Source organism: Sciurus vulgaris, assembly GCF_902686455.1.
Source record: "Sciurus vulgaris genome assembly, chromosome: 15".
Lineage (NCBI taxonomy): Eukaryota > Metazoa > Chordata > Mammalia > Rodentia > Sciuridae > Sciurus > Sciurus vulgaris.
In genome coordinates, this window is record NC_136476.1 from 4,460,692 (window position 1) to 4,480,371 (window position 19,680).

At 39.9% G+C, this 19,680-nt stretch overlaps 2 protein-coding genes across 3 annotated transcripts in view; both read left to right on the forward strand.

Annotated features, from left to right (window-relative positions):
* Positions 1 to 3,585: 3,585 nt before the first annotated feature.
* On the forward strand, positions 3,586 to 5,919 carry LOC306645099 (RING finger protein 11-like). Its single transcript, XM_079112401.1, has one exon. The coding sequence runs from the start codon at positions 3,601 to 3,603 to the stop codon at positions 4,063 to 4,065; it is 465 nt and encodes a 154-aa protein (XP_078968527.1). The 5' UTR covers positions 3,586 to 3,600; the 3' UTR covers positions 4,066 to 5,919.
* A 12,463-nt stretch (positions 5,920 to 18,382) lies between these two features.
* The window catches only part of UBQLN1 (ubiquilin 1), a 43,718-nt gene continuing 42,420 nt past the window's right edge, over positions 18,383 to 19,680 (forward strand). For both annotated transcript variants that reach the window (XM_079113858.1, XM_079113859.1), the window contains exon 1: positions 18,383 to 18,699. In XM_079113858.1, coding sequence (XP_078969984.1) covers positions 18,520 to 18,699 — 180 coding nt within the window. In that variant the 5' untranslated portion in view covers positions 18,383 to 18,519. The remainder of the gene's footprint in view (positions 18,700 to 19,680) is intronic.

A 19,680-nucleotide genomic window follows, 5' to 3' on the forward strand; every position in this document is an offset into this window, starting at 1 on the left:
CAAAGCAAGACACCCCACCCCTAAAAAACAAAACCAAAGAAAACTCAAAAGGACAGACTCAGAAGTTGAGGGTTTCTGGACAGGCAAATAAGTGGAAGCTTATAGGAAGGTGAAGGAGAATCCTTGTGCCAGGAGGGTGGTGAACACCAACTCCATGTTCTGGGTCCTTCCCAACCTCTCATTTGTGTCCTTAAAAATATCCTTCATAATAAACCAATAAGTGGCTAGTGTTCCTGAGTTCTGTGAGCCATTCTAGGAAATTCATCTAACCTGAGGTGAGGGACCTTGGGAACCTCCATTTGTAGCCAGAGGTTCTTCAGGCCTGGATTTTGACTGGGTGAAGTGGGAGCAGTCCTAGAGGTCGATAGTGTCAGAACGGAATTGGATCAGGGGACAATGAATTGGTGTCTGCTGCCATCCCACTCCTGGCTGTGATCACTTTTATGGTTTAAGTTGGTATCTGCCAGCCTTCTCCAAAATACTTTTTTCCTCTTTGTGATTAATAATTTTTATGGGAAGATGCTTTAAAACTATATAGATATGTTTTTTAACCAAATTTTAAATTTATTAATTCATCTGTATCTTTATGGACCCATGATTTTCAACCGTTTATTCAGTGATTTGTAATTGATTCTTCATTGTCCCCAGTTTGGTTATTGGGAACCTCCTCAAACTGACTTTGGGGTCCTTTTGACATGTCCCATCATTCTTCCAGGACTTTTTGACGAAACAGATATATTTTTCCTCCTGAAGCCCTGAGAATCAGGCCTTCTCCAGATAGCTGGTTCCTTTTATGAAAGATGTTTAAAAGTCAAATTCTATGTGCTTAGTATACTTATTGCTATTGTGATACTGCTGTTTTTAGATATTGCAGTGTACAGAATTAGGAATACACACACACACACACACACATATTTCCATCTATATTATATCTATCTATATTGAAGTCATGAGTTCAACAGATTTCCATACATTATGAAGTACAACCTAGCTTTCTTCCTTACTGTATTTGTAATTCACTTCTCTGTGAGAAATTCAGTTCCCATTATCCTTAGTATACTTATAGTTGAATTGTGTTATTCACTGTAGTTATATTATGCTATATATACTGTACTATGCATACTCTATAAGATCTCTGAAAACACTGAATTAGTGGATACTGAACCATTGTTCAAGAGGATACACAGGAGAGTTTTCTGCAACCTCTGGTCACAACATTTTAATCAACCAATCAACATACAACTTTGTTTTATGTTTTTCTGTTTAAGAAAATCTAATTTGTAAACGTCTATTCATTAACATTGACCTCATTGCCAACAGCACTATAACTCATCTCTGAAGAGTTTATTTAACATATGTATTTTCCTCATAAGACATATTACAGCCTCCTTGCACTAGAAACACTAGACAGAGCTGTAGTGCCATACTTGGGGACTATTTTAAACAGTGAAGTTACCACAAAAAGTAAAAAATATAAAACAACAACAAAAGTGGCACTAGAGAGACTATGAAAAGGGCACTTGTTTATAGTAAAAGCTGAAACAAAAAGGCAGAGAGCATTATCCCTTTTGACCTCAATTGAGAATGTATGAGAGTGACTCAAATGTTGCGCTGCTCTGTGCATGTTTGTGAATGGCTGTGAAACCATTACAAGTATTGCTTTTGAGGTTATAAATTAATTTTAACAGGTGGCTTGTCATATATGGAATTAAAAAGTAACCAGTACTGGTTGTATTTATTTGATCAATTTCCCTGTTTCTAATCCATCTAATCCAGTGCCCCCACCCCCTTGCCCGGGTGGGACTGTCCTCTTCATCTTAGGCTCTGACTTTCAGCTCTGGCTAGAGGGCCTGCCACCACACCCTTCTACCACCTTCTTCACTCTTGTACTCACCTAATGGACTTTAGGACTGAATTATTCAGAAAAAAAGAGGAAAGGGGGACTACTTCATTATGAAGGTTTAAAAAGAATCTTTCAGGGGCTGGAGATGTGGTTCAGTGACAGAGAACTTACCTAGAGTGTTCAAGGCCATGGGTTCCATCCCCAGGTAGAAGAAAAGCCCCTTATCCCCAGCCCATCAATAAGATATTCAGATATACGAAAGATTGCAAAAATGTGTAAAATATTATAGACAAAATTGAGGCACACCCACCCCAAGTATCCTTTCTCAATTCTATTCCTTTACCTCTAAGAGGTGGTATCATTATCCATTATCCTGATTTCCTTTTCTTTTTCTTTCTTTCTTTCTTTCTTTTTTTTTTTTTTTTTTTTTTTTTTCTGTACCAGGGATTAAACCCAGGGGCTCTTAACCACTGAGCCATAGCCCCAGCCTTTTAAAATATTTTTTTAGAGACAGGGTGTTACTAAATCACTTAGGGCCTCACTAAATTGCTGAGGCTGACTTTGAACTCACCATCCTCCTGCCTCAGGCTCACAAGCTGCTGGGATTACAGGCATGTGCCACTGAGCCCGGCTTGCTTTAGGTATTTTTTAAACTTATATGTAGGAATTCTTGGTATATTCTGGGTACTAATTCTTTGTTGGTTGTATGTCTCTCACACTTATTTTTCAGCATATGGTTTGTCTTTTCATTATGTTTGTGGAATTTTTGAAGTACGGGAAGTTTTAAATTTTAATGTAACTATGTCAGTGTTTTCTTCATGATGTGCGCTTTTTGTGTAAGAAATCCTTTCTTAGCTTCTAAAAGCTATTGAGTTTGCTTTCCACATTTAGATTACCAATTGCACACAAACTCCTTCCTTACACCATCCAAGCTATGACTCCATCTGCCTCTCTGTATGTTAGTACAGTCAGATTCTTTAAGGATTATCCTGGATTGAAATAGGATGTTTGGTCATCCACCCAATTAAAACAGGGTATTTAATCATCTAAGAAAACATGGCTTTGTCTTGAAAATAGTTGAGAATCTTCCCCTAAACTTAACTGAAGACTATTAGGAAGTTCCTATAATTAGCATTTTCATAAACTTTGGAACTTAGTGATTTTCTTTTTCTATAACTGTAAATTCTCTCAATTTAGGGAGTAGGTAAGAATAAATAATTAAAGCATGAATAATTAAATAAATAATTAAGAATGAATAAAAGATTTTTAAAATATTGCCAATCGCTAAACTGCATTGGCTTAATTTTTGAGAATCTGATTTGTTAGAGCACCATGGCCTAAATCTGACCTGTTGCCTGTTTTTCCTACAGTCTGCAAGTTAATGATGATTTTTACAAAATTCTAATTTCCATATGCAGGTACTGGGAGTGTAGCTCAGAGGTAGAATGTTGCTTAGCATGTACAGGGTCCTGGTTTCAATCCCCAGCATGCATGCATGTGCACACATACACACACACTCACAATGCCTTATTATAATGAAGTTTTATTGCAACAATGATAGATGATTTTCACAGATTCATTTACATACGATTCTAAGTATGTTGCAAAAGAGACTGCACACCATGCAAAGTTTAAAATAGTCCTGAAAGAGTGTGCTTCTCTGAAGCAAAGGGCAGGTAGGTTTGTTACCTATTATAAAAGAGTTTGGGAGAAGACTGTCAGAACAGTACAAAGATCACACGCCCCAGCCCCGGAAGATGGGGAACTGCCTCAAATCCCCCACCTCGGATGACATCTCCCTGCTTCACGAGTCTCAGTCCGACCGGGCTAGCTTTGGCAAGGGGACAGAGCCGGATCAGGAGCCGCCGCCGCCATATCAGGAACAAGTTCCAGTTCCAGTTTATCATCCAACACCTAGCCAGACTCGGCTAGCAACTCAGCTGACTGAAGAGGAACAAATTAGGATAGCTCAGAGAATAGGCCTTATACAGCATCTGCCTAAAGGAGTTTATGACCCTGGAAGAGATGGATCAGAAAAAAAGATCCGGGAGTGTGTGATCTGTATGATGGACTTTGTTTATGGGGACCCAATTCGATTTCTGCCTTGCATGCACATCTATCACCTGGACTGTATAGATGACTGGTTGATGAGATCCTTCACGTGCCCCTCCTGCATGGAGCCAGTTGATGCAGCACTGCTTTCATCCTATGAGACTAATTGAGCCAGGGTCTCTCGTCTGACTTCAAGTGAACCATCATTTTTGGTGGTTTTGATCTTTCGTCACTGAGCCCAAAGAACCAGGGATTAGGAATTAAGATCATGCACAAAAGTTTCCTAAAAATTCCTGGATGGCTACAGATGTTGAGGAAAGTATGTGATATTTTAGAAACTTAGGGGGGAAAAAGTAGGATGGTATTTTTATGTAAAGCCTTGACCCAGTGTTTAAAAATATAATTGTATTTAGATCTTGTTATTGCTCCAGTATATAGGAATTGTGTAACGTGTTAAAGCAGCTGTATATGTTAATTGTGTGTGTTGAAGATTAGGAAAAAGATAGTGGTTATTTTCCTAAATGAAATAACTTTCTTCTCTCCACCAAATTCTTTTCTGAAGTTACTGGCATTTGGGTCAAGGTTTTATTAAAAGCTACATTTTATAACACTGGCACAAAAAAAAAGTAGTTTTAAGCTTGTTTGCACAGTTCTTTTTTTCCATTGGAAATGGAATTCATTGCCTTAGGTCTTTTTAAATAGTGTATTATCGTTGGGGCTGGCTCTATGCTTGAAAACCAGTTTATTTATAACCTGTTGTAAGTGCTATATTCTGTTTGCAGTTAGGAAATGCAGAATTTTAAGTGATCTCCTAGCTTGTAAGCAAACTGAGATGCACTATCCCTTTTCTATAAAAATTGAGTTAAATGTGTCAATAAATCAACTCAGCAGAGTGGGTTTAATATTACCCTTTCCTATGGGTTTTATCTAATTCTTTTTGTTGTTAATGTGATAAATGAAAGTCAAGGTAAATTTTAAATATTAAGATTTCTGATTTATTGAGCTTGAATTATGCCACCATGCTTATGTAAAAATGAAGGTGGTACCCCGGTGAAACTTAATGAGAAGTAGTTTCTCAGTTGTAATAATTTTTATTTCTCTTTCTTGTGATCTCCTTCCCTTTTGTCTTGAACCATAGCAAAAGGATACTGCATCTCTCATTACTGTAGTGATGAGGTAATTGAAGTTATATAAATACATCTCAGTCTCTATTTCTTGGAAAGGTATCTGTTAAGTCCTGCTAGGTGATTGACAAGACTCAGTAGGGAGAATAAAGGTAAATGTGCTTCATGTTTTGCACACAAATGCAAAATTTGTATAACCACATGACTTCATAGTTGTGATTTCAAAAAAGGAATTTCTCCTTTAATTTTTCTTGCAGTTAATGTAAGAATACTCTAAATCTCTAAGCTTCTGAAGTGTTAGAGGTAGAGATGGTCTAGTAAAGATGTAATAGTAATGTTTATCCATTTAGCATGTGTTTATTTTTCCTTATGTACTCAAGGTGATTTATCTGTTCAGCTCAGTGATATTACAGCTAAAAAACATTCATTAGCAAAAGGAGAAGCAGTCTCCACCTAACAAAGGAATCAGAAATGTTTCTTGTTTTTATTGAGTTGAATGTTTGACTCTTAACACTTTTCTACATACAAAACATAAGTTCCTTAAAGAGTCTTCATAATTGTATTATAGAAGAATTTAGTATGTCATAAGTACTTAATTTGACATTCAACTATAGTAGCCGTATGTTGTTAATTTCCTTATGAGCACCATGATGGAAACACTCAAATGAATTTGAGAAAAATTGAAAGAAATTAGATTATTGGATTTTGTTAAAATGTTAATGTATCTTGCTTAAATTTCTGTTTGTTAATTTATATCCATCCAATTATATAAAGCAAATTTGGAGGAAACAGCTGAAGTGTGCAATATTTTCAGTGATAATTAGTTTTTATTCTTGTGTTTTCTACTTAATCATGATGTCTGTTATCTAGTCAAAACTTTTGTTCTAGATTGTCAAAATTGCTAAATGATTTTTTTTAAATCAGTTTCCATAAAAAAAATAAAAATAAAAAAAAAAAAATAAAAGAGTTTGGTTCCCTAAGATCAAGTTCCTTTTTTGTAACTCAAGTCTGTACACGTGCAGATTATACCTGATCTTCCTTGAGCTGTCTTCTGGTAATTGGGCCTTGAGGAACTGGCACACAAAAATGCTGATACTCAGCCTACTATTGCAGTGAGTAATAAAGCCCTTTGTTTCTGACCTAGTAGTTTTGTCTTCTATCCACACCCACAACACTATGGTAGAGTAACTTGTTAGCTTGTAAGAGGATAAAATCTCAGATCCTTTACAGTTCTTGACAGTTTTGGGTGCCAAAGATGGTATCCTGGAAGAGATAAGGATTTTTGGAAGAGGAAAGATAAGGCTATTGAGGCCTGGTTAATGTTATTTTGGGGAAATCTCTGGCAATCATTGGGAAATCTGTAAGAGCCTAATGATTAACCTGTGTGATCAATGAGGATATATACAATTTTCCATTATATTGCCTGTTCAATGAAAAGGTGGTTGCTGGACAACTAATGCTGGGAAATAAGTCCAATGACAGTTATACAGATGTGCCCTTATTATTGACTATCCTCTTGGTGGGAGAACTTCTTTGTCAATTTGTCAGTCAGCTTTAGGTTCACCTCATTGTAATGAGGACTGAATATTTGCCTTCTTTCAGACAAAGAAACAAGCACATACATTGAATATGAAAAGGAAATTTGTAACAGTCATGGGCAAAAACCATGGGCAAATTTTATAATTGGCTAGTTTGCTTGGAAGATGAAAAGTGGGGTATACAAAGCTTGTTAATAATTGCAACAGCTGGACTGCAGAACAGCTCAGCCCTTCCTTCAGTCTTTTATACTAATCTTAGATCCATCTGGGGACCATAGTAAAAGGTCTTGTTTTTGTTTTTCAGTGTATCTGGCCTGCTTTTAAGAGCTTTGACTATCTAATCTAAGATTTTCCTGAGATTGACTAACTCTGTAGGAAGCCATAAAGAAGGCATTTAGATTAGCATTAAGGTTCTTATTGCTCTAGATTGGGTTTATGATGTTAATGAGGTCACTCCATGAATGAGAAACAAACCTAAAGAAATCTACTTCTTGTAACAGGGCAGCAGATATTCCAGATTCAGGTGGATTCCTCAAAAAGGACAGTTATGTGAGCCAGCCTCAAGTCGGCCAAAGAGCACAAAACCCAAACAAGGTTGGAAACTGTGGCTGTGGCTGTCAGTTCTTAAAGCTGAAATAATGTGGGCAGATGAAGATTTTGTTTCCTCACAAGGTGTTGGGCAGACTGAAAACATTGGAAGTTTATTTGGTTAGGCTGCAGTTAGCCATAGCACATTTAAAACACAGCAAATGCACCTTGCTTACTGCACACAGTCATTCTCTCCTGTGCCTCTTAATCCCTGTTTCCCCCTCTACCACAACCTGCTTAAAGAAATAGATGATTAAGGGAGGGATCAATGTATCCCTGTCACCAAAGGGGTACCAAATGCTATGTCTGTATTCAGGGGAACTTGGAGGAGAAGAGGAACTCAAACTTCTATGGCTCTGTTGGGTACTAGGTGTCCAAGTCACCATTTCCCCATGGGAACCATAGGCACCTGCTTTAAGTAATGGCTTTGGGCAGAGTTCACCTGGGGAAAGAGTGTAATATGACCTCAGGGGTGCCCCCCCCATCTGGGCCAATTCAGGGTGTTGCTGCTTCTATCTGAATGTAGAGTAGGAATTGATGTTTGTTATACACGTGGGTCCCCCATTTTATAAGTATCAGAAGAGATTTTCCTGACTGGGAGAATGCTGCATGTAGAAGAGCTAATGTCTTTGAGCCTCCACAATTTTAATGACACCCCTACTGACCTACAAGTTTACATGACTAATGATTTTGCTGGTAGAAGTCTCTGATAAGGGGAGGCAATCTTAATTTGGAGGTGCCCCTTGGGGTTACCATAGCTACCATATACACTCACTTTGAAAAGCAGCTATTAATTTGCTCTTGGGCTCCTCTAGAAACACAGTGTCTGACTGATACAAGATGCTGCTTCTCCATCTGATATATTTGGGGGTATATCAACATGAACTGAATGACTAATAAGGTAGGAAGGGCTCAATAAGTCTTACATGTCAAATGGAAATTTTATATTTGAGAATGCCACTATTCTGACCTAGAGACATCTTGGCTTTATACCAAAAAGTGGAATTTATCCTTCTAGGGGCATCTTCCTAGCTTTTCTGCCTGGAGCAAACTTGCTGGCTTAATGTGACCCTCAATCCACAGTTTCCCTATATCCCTGGGCCTCTTTCACTGATGGTTTGGCTAAGTTGAAACCTGATGGAAGTTCTCTGAGTTGCTATAGCTATTCAATTTCAGTGTTAACTATGTAGAATCAAAAATATTCAGTAGTCTGATCTCTTCTGAGCAATAGTTCTCTCTCTCTCTCTCTCTCTCTCTCTCTCTCTCTCTCTGGTACTAGGGATTGAACTCAGTGGGACTTGACCACTGAATCACATCCATAGCCCTATTTTGTATTTTATTTAGAGACAGGGTCTCACTGAGTTGCTTAGCACCTTGCTTTTGCTGAGGCTGGCTTTGAACTTGTGATCCTCCTGCCTCAGCCTCCAGAGCTGCTGGAATTACAGGCATGCACCACTGCACCTGGCTCAATAGTTCTGTTGATGAACCTTGTTATATTTGTTATGACTTTTGGGTTGTTGGCCTACCTCTCTAACTTCTGCTGCATACTCTTTGGTGCTAGGTACTTTGGTCACTGAGGGTGTCTGTCCCCCCAAAAGGATCATATCCTCTTGCCCAACTCCAAGGCAATAAGGACAAAGGAGTAAGATAGGGGCTTATAAACCTACAGACAGAGACCTATACTTTGAAAACTGGCAGACTGAAAATACTCCTTTTGGGGGATATGAATTGTGAAAACATTATTATAGTTGACACAACCACCTGGGTCTCTCATGTAGATGTTCATTCCTCTGATGGCTAAGAGCCCATTCTTCTGATGAGACTGATTGGTGTCAAGCTACTGATCAAGCCTGCCCTGCCCTCATGGACACCATTGCTGCCTGTGTGCTCTATTAGACACAGTATCATCATAGACTGGGCACAGAGTAATCTAGGTATCTGGTGCAAAGGTAGGTACTTGCATGCTAAACCTGTGGCTCCTCATGAAAGTTAACACATTCCAGTGAATGACACCGAGCTCCTGGAATAACATTAGACATCTGACCTGACCTCCTCTCAAGGATATTAGTGGTACCTTCTGTTGATGACAACTTTTAAGCTTATGATATTACTGGTCCAATTCAATCAGCTAATATAGCCACACCCTTGTGGCCCTTGAAACTAATCTGTTATGTGTTTTTTTTTACTTTCTGAGCTATTTTCAATCTGACAATAGTGTACCTTTTCTTGCAAAATTCACTCAACAATGGACTAATAATCAAGGTATTTAATGAACCTTCCATGTTCCCTACTATCCACAGGCATCTGGTATTGTTGAGCATTGGAAGTTATCTCAAAAAATCAACTTAAAAGGATCTCTCTACCTCCCTCGCCTCTTCCTGGTCCACGCACTTTGGTTCTAGGTATTTTGGTATGTATGTGGCTATCCCCAGAAAGGGATCAGCTCTTGGATAACTCCTAGGTGATGATAAAGATACAAGGTGTGGGATGGGAACTTATAAACCTACTTTGAAATTCCTGGGCATTATGCTTCTTTCTTTTCCCATATGGCAATTGCAGGTTAGCTTGGTTGGTACTCCCTCTCGGGCAGCCCAGCCAAAGGAGGCCTAAAAGATTTAAACTTAATTCTGGTTAATTTGCTTGGCTCTTATTAACTTGGTCCCAGTTAATAAGAATAATGACCATGTGGCTCAGAACATTGCTCTCTGAGTTCCCAAATAGTGACTATATGGATAAAAATGAGAGACATGATGGATCTCCAAAAGTATTAGAAACATATTCTCATATGTTTTAAAATTACTTTTTATTTCTACAGACTGCATTTTGATTCATTGTATACAAATGGGGTACATCTTTTTGTTTCTATGGTTGTGCATGATGTAGATTCATACCATTCATGTAATCATACATGTGCATAGGGTAATGATGTCTGTCTCATTCCACCATTTTTCATACCTCCACCTTCTCCTCCCTCTTATTTCCCTCTATGTAATTTAAAGTTCCTCCAGTCTTCTCTCAACCCCCCACTCTCCAGCTGCATTATATATCATCCTCCACTTTTCAGGGAAAACGTTTGGCCTTTGGTTTTTGGGGATTGGCTTATTTCACTTGCATGATATTCTCCAATTCCATCCATTTATCTGCAAGTGCCATAATATTATTCTTTATGACTGAATAATATTCCATTGTGTATATATACCACAGTTTCTTTATCCATTCATCTGTTCTCATATATTTTGCACCATAGTTTTCTGTACAGAAGTCTGGATATAAGTAGAAGAAAATTAGGGGAATGGAAAGAAAAGGGAAGTTGTAGCTACTGGAATGGAAGACAGTTAATTTTTTTTTGGTGGTGGAGGTAGATGAAATAACCCTAGCACTAGGTAAAGGAAAATCTTAGTCCTTGGGAAACACAGGAAGTAGAGAAGTATTAACAATCTCGTCTTTCAGAGGTATCCTTGCATCTTTCCTCATGAAGAATACTCTCAAATTTAATTTCTGGTCTGCCATACCTTGCCATATAGCTATGACTATGGTAGACTGCCTTTCTCCTTAACCTTAATAAAAGGCCTATTGAAAACAACAGGGATTGGCCCCACTCCTGTAGTCAGAAGAGAGCTTCAAGTATTTAAAGAACACCATCAATAGATCACAAAACCCTCCAACGACTGAGAGAACTCTGCAAAATGAGGCTACTCTGAATTACTTGGCTCAGAGGGATAACTGACTTGCTATTTGTATGCATCCTATGCCAGTTATTCCTACCATGTGAACCATCCAATTAGAAGAGATAGAACAAAAATTGTCCTTACTTTAACCAAAATGATCAGTGACATCATATTGCCCCTGGAGGGCATTCAAGTTAGATTCCACTCATTTTTTAGAGTTGTTAGGATTGATATAACTGCCCTAGATTTTCTCCTTGCAGGTCATGAAAAAGTAGGTGCAAATACTAATACATACTGCTGTATTTGGATTAATGTTTTGAGTCAAGTGGAAAAGTCAATACAGAAACACTATCTGTGAAGCAGCCAAAAGGAAACCCTGATGGTTTGTGGGATTTGCTTAGTTGATTGGATCTGGAACTCTGGGAAGCATGGTTATTAATAATGTAGGTTGGCCTTATCCTACTAATGACGTCTTGTGGACATAGCCTTATTAATGCTGTATGAAATAAATTGAATGGATTTGGTCCCAATCTCTGGTTGCCAGATTAATCACAATAACCAGCAGCATGCCATACTCATGGGAAAGTTTTCCAGAAATCAAGAAAGTCTAGAAACAAAGGTGGTAGATATTACTGGAAGACAATTCTTTATTTCTCATGATTCTGCACATCAACTGCCTGTGGTAGGCAGAAAAATAGCTCCTCAAAGATGTTCACATTCTGTAATCCACAGCACCTTTGAATATGTACAGGCAAAAGGGACTCTGCAGATGAGAATAAAAACCTTGAGACGGAGAGATTATCTTGGATTATCTGTGTGGACCCAATATCATCACAAACATTCTTTATGAAGAAAAGAGTGAGGTAAAGAGTCAGAGGAAATGTGAGAATGTAGCTAGTGTGTTGGACTGATGTGGTCACAAGCCAAGGAATTTGGGAAGTCTCTAAAAAGAGGAAAAAGCAAGGAATAGAGTTGCCCTTTGATTCTCCAGAAGGAACAGCCTTTGATTTTAGTCATTTAAGACCCATTTTGGACTTCTGACTTTCAGAATCACAAGATAATAAACCCGTGTTTTAAAAAAATTTTTTATTGTAAACAAATGGGATACATCTTGTTTCTCTGTTTGTACATGAAGTAGAGGCATACCATTTGTGTAATCATTCATTTACATAGGGTAATGGTGTTTGATTCATTGTTATTTTTTCCTTCCTCCCACCCCTCCCACCCCTCTTTTCTGTCTATACAACCCCTCCTTCCTCCATTCTTGCCCCCCTCCCACCCCCCATTATGTGTCATCATCTGCTTATCAGTGAGATCATTCATCCTTTGTTTTTTTTTTTTTTTTGAGATTGGCTTATCTCACTTAGCATGATATTCTCCAATTTCATCCATTTGCCTGCAAATGCCATAATTTTATTATTCTTTATGGCTGAGTAATATTCCATCATATATATATATACCACAGTTTCTTTATCCATTCATCAGTTGAGGGGATCTGTGCTGTTTTAAGGAATTAAATTTGTGCTAATTTAAGAACAATAAGAACAAGACATTTAGTACAAGTGATTTTGTGAATTTTTTTGAAGGATATTTGTATACTGAACAGAAGATACAGCATATCCTTTCAGAGCAAAGGGAAGAGACTGGAGGTATGCTTAGTGGTAGAGTGCTTGCCTAGCAAGCACAAGGTCTTGGAAGGAAGGAAGGAAGGAAGGAAGGAAGGAAGGAAGGAAGGAAGGAAGGAAGGAAGGGAGGGAGGGAGGGAGGGAGGGAGGGAGGGAGGGAGGGAGGGAGGAAGGGAGGAAGGAAACAGAACAAAAGGAGAACATCTTATTAAAAATTTGAGTTCAACATGCTTGAGTTTTCTCCTTTATGATGCAACCCACTGAATGTGCAAGTATCACCTACCCCTCTTTCCTTCACCTTGTGGAAATTAGGACTTGGGAACTGTGCAAGAAGATGATGTAACAAAGTCCTTTGTTTCTAACCTAGGAGTCTTGTGTCTTCTACTACTGTTCATGAAACCATTAATCTGTACGTAGGCAAAAATCTCAGATCCTTCCTAATTCTTGGTAGATTATAAAACAACTCAAAGAAGCCATAGCATTGTTTTGCCTTCCCTTTTCAACTCATTTGAGAACAAAGGTCATAAGAATTATTTGGATGAAATGGATTGGTGGGAAGAGAATGGTTTTTTTAAAAACATCTCTCAGTTTCCCATGTAAAATACCTCCACAGGTATTGCTTTCTTGAGTGTTACAAAACTATCCAACATCTGGAAGCATTACTTTTTTCCAGAAGCATTATTATTCTCTGGAATTCCTAGGTAATTTGCTTTATATAATAGATTATGAGAATTTGTGAACTATTTCTTTCTGCCTTCAGCACCTAAATTTTCCATATGGTTCATTTGCTTAGTTTACACAATATAATGTTCAAGTAGATAACCTCCTAAGGTTAGGAAACACATTCAAAATACATCTATTAGGGATATAATTGTCCACTAAAAAAATCACTGGACTTGGAGTTTTACAAAAAATAAGACCAAACCTGAGTTTACTTATCAAATAGTTATACTTGTATTCAAATATTTCCAGGAAAACCAGTCTTACCACTTCTGGAAGATATTCAATGCTTGCCTTAGGAACTGTGTCTCAGGTTATCAGTAGTACTTTGTTTATGAGAGGAGAATAGTCTTAGTCTGTTTTCTTTTGCTGTAACAGAGTGCCTGGACTGGGTAATTTATAAAGGGAAAAAAAATTTTAATCCGTGGTTCTAGAGCTTGGAAAGTCCAAAAGCAGAGTACTAGGATCTCACTGGATTCTGGTGAGGACCTTCCCTTTGACTTTTTTTTTTCTTTTCTTTCTTTCTTTTTTTTTTTGGGGGGGGGGCGGGTGCCAGAGATTGACCTCAGAGGCACTCAATCACTGAGCCACATCCCCAGCCCTATTTTGTATTTTATTCAGAGACAGGGTCTCACTGAGTTGTTTAGCACCTTGATTTTTTTGCTAAGGTTGGCTTTGAACTCACCATCCTCCTGTCTCAGACTCCTAAGTCCCTGGGATTACAGGTGTGTGCCACCAAGCCCCACCCCTTTGAATTTTGAAGTAGTTTTTGATATATTTGTGAACAATTCCTAGATTGTGGACCAACTTTGAGACTAGTGCCCTAGGACAGCCTTTATTTTCCAACACTGCATCTTTCTTATGACCTTTTCCTTCTCAACTTGCTTAATAAAATGACATTTATTCCTTAAGGACAGGCTTAAATAATTTCCTTCAAAATCTTCTTTGATTTTCCCACTTTTTCCTGCCCCCAGCAAGGAGTGAATAATGCTTCTTTCTTCTGAACTTCCATTATAAAGTATGTATGTTCCAAGGCATGTATATATGCATTCACCTATGTATGTATGTATATATGTATCTCACTATAATATAAATGTTGAGAAAGACAATGGGCTATAACATGATCTACATGAGTTTCCTCTCTAGTGGAAAAAAAATGATATTCCAATAATTCAGTTCAACTGTAAATATCCTTATGCCTAGAAATCAGGTTTTTTTACTAATGAGATTAAGACTTGATCCCTGGGTTGGGGTTGTGACTCAGTGATAAAGCGCTTGCCTAGCACATGTGAGACACTGGGTTGGATCTTCAGCACCACATAAAAATAAAAAATAAAGGCATGGGGTCCACTACAATGAAAAAATATATATTAAAAAAATTTGATTCCTGTTTTTAAGGATCTTGCTTAACAAAGAAAATGTGCCAACAAGTAAGTATGAGAAAAGATAGAATGTACTAAGTGACATCAAGGTAACAAAGTTATATGGGAATACAAAAGATTTAGAGAATATTTGATAAAAAAGAAGTTACTAGGGAAAATGTATTAGAGAAAGTCACATTTTAATTGAATCTTGAAGGAGGGTAAATTAATGGATCTAAAATGAAGAGGAAGAATTTCTACTTACTATGAATGTGTTGAAGGTTTGAGGCATGCTTGGGGAGTTAAGTTCACTGGTTTGGTTGAGGATGTGGATAAAGAACAAAATCTTCTGGTTAGAGGGCCCAGGATACCAACTTGCAGTATTCAGACTGTTTAAAACTTTGGTGACAGTGACTGAAGTTTTTTGAGTGTCCGTGATCAAAGCTCAGTCCTAGAAGGATAACATACAGCACTGCTAGAAAATAAATTTGAGGATAGAGACTTTAGACAGGCAGAGTAATCTGAAGGTTATTGCTGTAATCTAGGTTTGAGTTAACAAGGGTATGAACTAGACCTGTGTGGTCACAGGAGAAACAATCTAAGATAATAGAAGTTAAGCTACAAGTTATGCAATTATAGTGGAAGTTCTGAGCACAGACTTGGATACTCAAGGAAGGTTTTAAAGAAGACCTAGCAATAATCTGTGCTAGATGAGTGGTGTTATATGAAGAAATGAGAAGAGTATAACGTACAAGAGCTTCTAGAGATGGCAATGAACATGTTTGATTGGAATGTAGTGCATCTATGGAGTAATGGCAGTGAGTTTGAAAGATTGTTTAGGAGTTAGTTGCAGGAGACTATGAGTTCCCAGTAAGAAGCTTGGGCCTTATTTTCCAGGTAGTAGGGAGCTCATGATGGATTTTAAATATAGGAGCAACATGATGAATTCATATTATTTATACTACTTATTTGATGCATATACTACATTGTGTTGAAGTTATAATTCCTGGATTAAAGTTTGTCAAAGGGTACTCAATAAATTCTTATCGATTAAATCATTTTGTCAAGGAAAGATTCTTCTATCATGCAAATAGTAACTACTTATCAAAATACTTAAGTTTGAATGATAGATTTTTCTCAAAATGTGATCTGTATATTTGCAGATGGCTTTTACTGACTTATGAGAGCTAACTCGTAAAACTTTAGGTATTTTGAGGACCAGATAACCTCAAGTTGGTAGCTCAAATTGGTCATTTGCAATTATTTATGATCACAGAAGTTGGCAAATGCTATTAATCAAGTCTTGTTTTCTGGAGAGTTGATTATTAAATATTTACCAGCACATCACTGCCTATCTGCCCCCACCCTCCTCCTCCCATCTCTATCTTCTAGGTTTTTTGATGTCAGAGAGTGAGTTTTGTTGTTGTATCTTCACTTCAGTACTTGGGCATCCATTGTGCTCAATTAATGGTTATAGAATAGATGAAATCTATTATTCTGATTTTCTCCAGACCATCTTATAAACAAAAATCATTCAGGGAAGAAAACAACCCTCAGATAAACATCTAGACTAGAGTTTGGCAAACTACCCCTGTGGCCCTTATCAGATTCTATGGTGATTTTGTTTTTTAAATAAAATCTTCAGTAAATACACCTTGCTTATTTAGTTATGTATTTAGTCTGTGGTTTTTTTGTGATATGAGGACATTATTTTAGAGGTCTTAGGATCTGCCTGAAGTATTTAGTACTTGGTCCTCCCAAAAGTTTGCAAATCCCTAATCTAGACCATGATCCCCCACCTCCAAAGATCCCTTATAGGTTAGGGTTATGTCTATAAAAAGTATCACCAAAATGATTATGCTGTATCTTCTTATAGATACATTACTTAAGCTTTGTAATATACATGAGAAATTTTTAGAGGTTAGTGTAGATACATAATTACAAAGCAATCCCGTAAGTGTAGGGTTAGAGATTTATACAGGTATTTACTGGAGTGCAGAGACATTGGGTCTCTAACCATAGGAAGTGAAGTCTTCCTGGGGAATGTGATACAGGAAAAGTGGAAGATAGGCAGGTGAAGGTAAGGACGAAGTCAGTCCAGCAGGGCAGGCAAACTAGGCAAAGCTTGCCAGCAGAAAGCAGCATGACAGGAAATGACACCATACTGAACTAATGAAGTTGGGAAGAGATTTTATTTAAATCTATGGAATAAATCCCAAATGATTGCTTGTCCAATGGTGGCACTTTCTACCCTGGGAAGTAATGATTACTTAACATTTAGACATAACCAAATAGTTGCCTTTCAGCAAAGGACCTTGTTTGTTAATTCTTCATATTATTGAACAATGCTGGCAGAAATTTTGGTGATGTCAAGTGATGTCTTTATTGCAATTTATACATTCAGAACTTCTCTCTGACCCAGATTCCAAGGGTTCTGCTAAAAAGTAGTGTTTATGGAACAGTATTTAATCCTACAACAGGGCTGAATGTCTTTGCATATTTGGGTCAGGGTTTATATTTGTGCAATACCGATTACAATAATGTACTGACTTCTCTATCCTTTACAAGTCATCTGAGAAAACAAATGATGGGGTTGGCGGGTGTGGTTCAGTGATAGTGCGCTTGCTTGCCTGCCTTGCATGTCCAAGGACCTGGGTTCAATCCCCAGAACCACAAAATACCCCAACAAAACACTCAGATGGTTAATATGGAATATATGTACACACACACACACACACACACGTATTTTTCTTCCATAAATGATGGCATCCTTTCAAATGTAGGACACGGGAATAACTTCCTATTCACTGAAAGTAATTTTTGAACAACTATCCTTGATGCCACTTACCAAGTCTAATATGGTGCAGTAACTTAATTTGATTGAACAAAAAACAACCACTTCAGCTATACTAAATTGTTCCAGTTGGGCCAGCACTCTTTGGGCACCACGCTTCTTGGAGACAGTGTCCAGAGATTAGGAGATGTTCACACTTGACTGTCAGCTGAGACGGTCTACAAGGGTGGCCTTGATCTTCTGACCGAACCGGTTTGACCAGAGGATGGAAAGCTAGGGCCATGAAGCAATGATTCGGTGGGTCGTAGGCGTTCACTCTATTTTCGTTTATAAATGAGTCCTTCCTCCTTCATTGACTTATCTTCCAACTTACACGCAGAGGGCAGTTAAGAACAGACATTTTAAAGCTTCCAAGTAGGCAACCACCAAGCACATTAACAACAAAATTCCTCGCCGCTCTTTCATCATCAGACCCCCCTCGGTGCAGTACCCGCTGCACGCAGAGATGAGGCAAGACCTGCACGCGGGAGACCGCGGCTGACCGGTGAGGAGGTGGGGAGACTACCTGGCCCATGAGCGCGCAGGCGCACCCGCGCTCGCAGCGCCCAGTAGTCCAAGTCCCTTTCTAGTAATTTCGCTGGCCGTGACGTAATTCCATTGCGCCGCACAATGCCTCTCAGAAGCCGCACTTTATTTTTTGGTGAAAGGAGTAAAAAAAAGAAAAAAATGAACTGATCTTTCCAGTCTTCCTCTGGCCCCCACTTTGCTTTTAGTTCTCCACTCTGGCCGCGCCTACACTGTCGACAGGGGGACGAGGGGGGAAAAAGGACGCAACTATAGCTCGAAGCGACGCCGGGCTGGGATGACTCGGCGACGCAGCCAGCCGCGTTACCCGGCGTGCCCCGCGCGGGGCCGGCGGAGGGACGTGGGGGGAGGGGCGGGCGGAGGAAGCGGCGGCGGCGGCTGCGGATGTCGCTGCGAACCAGCGGCGTCTCAACACTGCGCGGCTGCCGAGCGCCCAATCCGGGCCTGCACCTGGAGCCCACATCGAGCACCGCGGCCCCTCGGCGGCCCGGCGCCCGTTGCCACTTAGGCGGCGTGCCCTCCATTCTCCGCTGCCCAGGCCGGTCGGCTCTGGTGTCTCCTGGCTCCCCCTTCCTCTCCCGCTCCCTCCTGCTCGCCTGAGTCACCGCCGTCGCCGCCGCCATGGCCGAGAGTGGTGAAAGCGGCGGTCCTCCGGGCTCCCAGGACAGCGCTGCCGCGGCTGAAGGTGCCGGCGCTCCCGCGGCCGCTGCCTCCGCCGAGCCCAAGATCATGAAAGTCACCGTAAAGACCCCGAAGGAGAAGGAGGAGTTCGCTGTGCCCGAGAACAGCTCGGTCCAGCAGGTGAGGCCGCCTGGGGCTCGGGCCGGGCCGGGGTGGGGGGGGGGGCGGCAGGATCTCCGCCCGCCGAAGGAGGAGACGGTTTTGGAAGGACCTGGGCGAGGGTCGTCTGTGGAGGTGCCCTCGGCCATTCTGGATTTCATCCCACATTAGATATTGCCAGGTTCGCGGGTTTGCTCCATTGGACCCCGCAGAGGTTTGTGGCGGGTACGCGCGGCCTGTTTGTGGGCCGCCGCCGCTTGGCCCTGAGTCCTCTCTGGCCTCCACCGACCCCCCAGCTCCCCGCCCTGAGCCACCTCCCCTCCGGCTCCTCACAAAGGAAAGGGACCTACCGCCTGGCTCCGGGCGGGGTGGAGGCTGGGCGGGGGCGAGGGTGCTCTTTAGCCCTAGCTGAGGTTTTGTTTCATCAATAAAAAAAAGGGGCGGGGGTCTGCTCATTGTTTTACCTGTTTGCGGGTGAAGGCAGGTTTAGGGCGAGGTGCACGTGTCCATTTAGTTCTGCGTTTTGAATGCTGAAATTTTTCTCATCTTCCCACCTTTTGTGGTAACACCATGACGTTTTCCAGCCACATCTTAAATAAAAGTACTAGGCTTAAGGAGAAAAAAGTGAACGACTTTCATTCATGATGACTTGCTGTTTGGTTTTTAGTGTATTTGCCATCACTTCGATGCCAGTCATTGGGTAGGTTTTTGATTTTAGAGGGACGATAGCGACGTTACTTGGGGTTGCAACCGAGTAAAAGAAAACAAAATTGGAGTTCGTGGGGAATCTTACCAGATAATTCCCTGCTTGATCTTTGTTCAGGAATACAAATTTTGCAGTTAATTAAAAAGCTCGGTGGAATTCAACAAATTGTTTTAGTTTATTGTTGCCTGCTTCCTGGAATATTTTCGGTAGCTATTGGATAGATCCCTGACAGTATCAACTAATGTGAACAGTTTATTCGGGGAAGCAGTTTATTGAAATTCTCCTTTTAAGTTTCC

Excerpts from the sequence above, each read along its gene's own strand:
- LOC306645099 (XM_079112401.1), top strand. The coding sequence starts at position 3,601 with ATGGGGAACTGCCTCAAATCCCCCACCTCGGATGACATCTCCCTGCTT.